Below are 3,189 nucleotides of genomic sequence, written 5' to 3'. Positions count from 1 at the left end.
TAGTCCCTGAATATGTAATGATTAGTCATTTTAGTCCTTTAATGTATCAAAATTTCAAAATAGTCCCTGATTGTGCATTCTGTTAGTCAAAATAGTCCTTGACACTAAAATAATCTCTCAATGTTCACAATAACTCTTTTCATATAGGGACTAAAATGACAATAAACATGTACTTATAAAGACTAATATGACAATAAGTAAGTATATTGGAGGACTAATATGACAATATTAATGAAATATTTTAACATTAAGGAATATTTTGACTAACAAAATGCACAATTAGGAACTACTTTGAAGTTTTGATACATTGAAGGACTATTTTGACTACTCATTACACTTTGAGGGATCAAAGTGACTATTGCCCCTTAATTTTATAAAAAAAAAAAAAAAAAACGGTTATCATGTTTATTCATTTATACGTAGTACAATTTTATTTCCTTTCTTCAAAGTAACTAGTGTGTGTACCGTGCCATGGAACAAATTAATAATTATACGTGACATAATATTCCATTTATATTTTACAATAAATAAATTATATTTAAAACACAATGAACTAAATTACTCTGTCAGACTTTCCAGCTCTAATTATAGTTATATATAATTATATATAATAGACTATTGAATTTATTTTTATATAGAAGTTGGTTCTCACACAACTCAATTTTTCTTAGAATGAAAACATAGTTTATAAATTGAAATGAACAAGTTTTCGCTGTTATGACTTATGATAAGAACAACATGCATGTTTGGACACGTTTGACAGTTTGGAAGAGAATGTGGAGGGAACATAGACTTTGTTTGATAAAAACTAGTGAATGGTTGACAATCTAACCAACAACGGATGAACTTATAACGAATAACGAATAAATTAGCTGATAACATATGAATTAACATTCTAGATTGATAGCGGATAAACTAACCTCCTATCGGGATGTGTTGAGGATTATTGATCTCCCTCCAACTTCATTGTACCTAGTTTCTTTCCTTTTTTTTTCGTTGGTTAATTTTTGTTATGTCTCCATTTGAATAAAAAGAAAACTCTTATTTTAATATCATTATTTGTAACTGTGTTCGTTCTTTGTCTACTTTCTACCTAAATTCTTGATAGAGTTCACTAGAAGACAATATAATATAATGACTCGTCAACTAGCTCGAGCGGCTACATATACTTATGATTTTAATATTATCCTTGATTGTATTAAACAAGTTATTGCTAATGATAAAACAAAAGTTTATTTTTCTACAAAAAATTGTATATTTATTTGGCAGCAACTTGGATGTCAACTAATGTGGATGCATTATGAACAATATTTGTGGCGTCACTAAAAATGTTAGGAATTGCTTAATACACCTCGCAATGTCAATCCTGTCGGTAGCTGTGAAACCGTTTCGCATTGTGCCACCCCATAACTACAACAAGCACCATAATTTCCATTTTTAATTATAATCCAAGTCAATGCATATCTGCTTCGTTGACTTCCCTATCATAAAAATCTAATCTACTTTGACAATACAGGTTAAAATTTTGTTTAATTTCATATTCATTTTAATTCTTATATAACATACATGATTAGAGACAAATCATAACTTTGTTTTTTCCTTGGCACTGCCCAAAACTGATATTACATCTGATCCGCCCCAAATCGGCTGTAAATATTATTTGATCCGAATTTTGATTTAATACATTTGACTTTTTTGTTATGTAAAAAAAAATAACATTTGATTTTTTGTTTGTGTTTAAAGAGAGATAATATAAATATGAGATCAATTAACATCGATATATTATTTGTACCAAAAAAAAAACATCGATATATTATTACACAAATTTTGCATTGTTCAATAACATTTTTTTTAGATATATATTTACGGAAATGCAAAAGAATGCTCATAGGACATTTGGTAAGAAATAAAACTATTGCATTGAAAAATGGTGAAAAGTGACGAATACTATGATTTTAAAAGCCAAACATATGCTTCTTGTCCTTTAGCATATACCTAAAACAACGGAAAATGGATTGAGTGCAACGCGTAGGCGCATGCAATCAAGCTACAATCAACAACTCTGATCCGTCTGATTAAAAGTATACGACTCAAATTTTAATGTAATTTTGTTTTTTTAAATATAAACTTTTTATCTTAAAATCTAATCTGTCTGATTTCAATAAGCTTGGTATACTTTATAGAGAGGGTGATAGATGCAAGATGTGGTAGTACATATAACTAGGGGTGTGCAAAGTTAAAACCAAACCATAACCATAACCAATATTTGGTTTTGGTTTGGTTCTTGAAACCACTTCTCTAAAAACCGGTTTTTAAGTACAACCAATTCGGATATGGTTCAGAACCAGTTCGAAACCGGTTTGTTGTAAAAACCAGATTTTATTCAACCTCCAGTTTTTCCAGAAAAATTAGTTTCCCAATTGCAACAGTATTATCAATATTCCCTTCACCATCTAGGGTTTCATTGAATTCACAAACCGAACTCAAATTAGTTAAAGGTCGAATCTTTGAAGGTTTACCTGAAGCAATTGAATCTTTTTCCTTGCGTTGATGATCGAAGGAGAGTTTCCAGCTCTTATTGTTGCGTCGGACATGAGTATAGTAAGGTGCGTCGACGCCAATATCACCTAATCGGACACTTGGTCTTCTCTGTCGCTTCGTTCCGATTGGTTCAGTTGAGTTCAAAATTAGGGCTCCGCCGCCGTTTATCTGCCCCTCCGCCGGTTGAATCTCCGCCATTTTCGAAATGAAATTGGAAGGTGAAGGGTTGAAAGTGAGTGAGAAAGAATGTGTACTTAGTTGTGTTGTGGCGTTTGGAAGGTGAAGGGTTGAAGAAGATGAATCATGAACCGAATTTGAGAGAGAGAAATCGAATTTGGGTTAAAATCGAATCATGAATCATGAATTTGAGAAAGATGAATCATGAATCATGAACCGATTGGAAGGTGAAGGGGAAGAGAAATCATACAGAGAGAGAAATCGAGTTACAGCTTTGAGAAAGAGAGTGCCAGAATTTGGGTTAAAATCCGGATCCGAATTTCAATCGGTTTGGATATCCAACCCGTTTAAAATGGGTTGGTTGGTAACCATTTACAAAAATCTGGATATTTTAAAGTGGATCTGGATATGGTTATGGGTTTGGGCCTCAAACTGGTTATTATGCACACCCCTACATATAACGTAGGTTAT

The 3,189-nt window shown here is 31.9% G+C and overlaps 1 protein-coding gene across 1 annotated transcript; it reads right to left on the bottom strand.

Annotated features, from left to right (window-relative positions):
* Positions 1–2,379: 2,379 nt before the first annotated feature.
* LOC146924428 (uncharacterized) lies at positions 2,380–2,739 on the bottom strand. Its single transcript, XM_085711852.1, has one exon. It carries the CDS (start codon positions 2,737–2,739, stop codon positions 2,380–2,382), a length of 360 nt encoding a protein of 119 aa, XP_085567978.1.
* Positions 2,740–3,189: the final 450 nt, after the last annotated feature.

Source organism: Medicago sativa, chromosome 5 (genome assembly GCF_051527215.1).
Source record: "Medicago sativa cultivar Bolivia chromosome 5, Bolivia_mono, whole genome shotgun sequence".
NCBI classification, from domain to species: Eukaryota; Viridiplantae; Streptophyta; class Magnoliopsida; order Fabales; family Fabaceae; genus Medicago; species Medicago sativa.
This window is presented reverse-complemented; position numbering and strand designations above follow the sequence as displayed.

Excerpts from the sequence above, each read along its gene's own strand:
- LOC146924428 (XM_085711852.1), bottom strand. The coding sequence starts at position 2,739 with ATGGCGGAGATTCAACCGGCGGAGGGGCAGATAAACGGCGGCGGAGCC.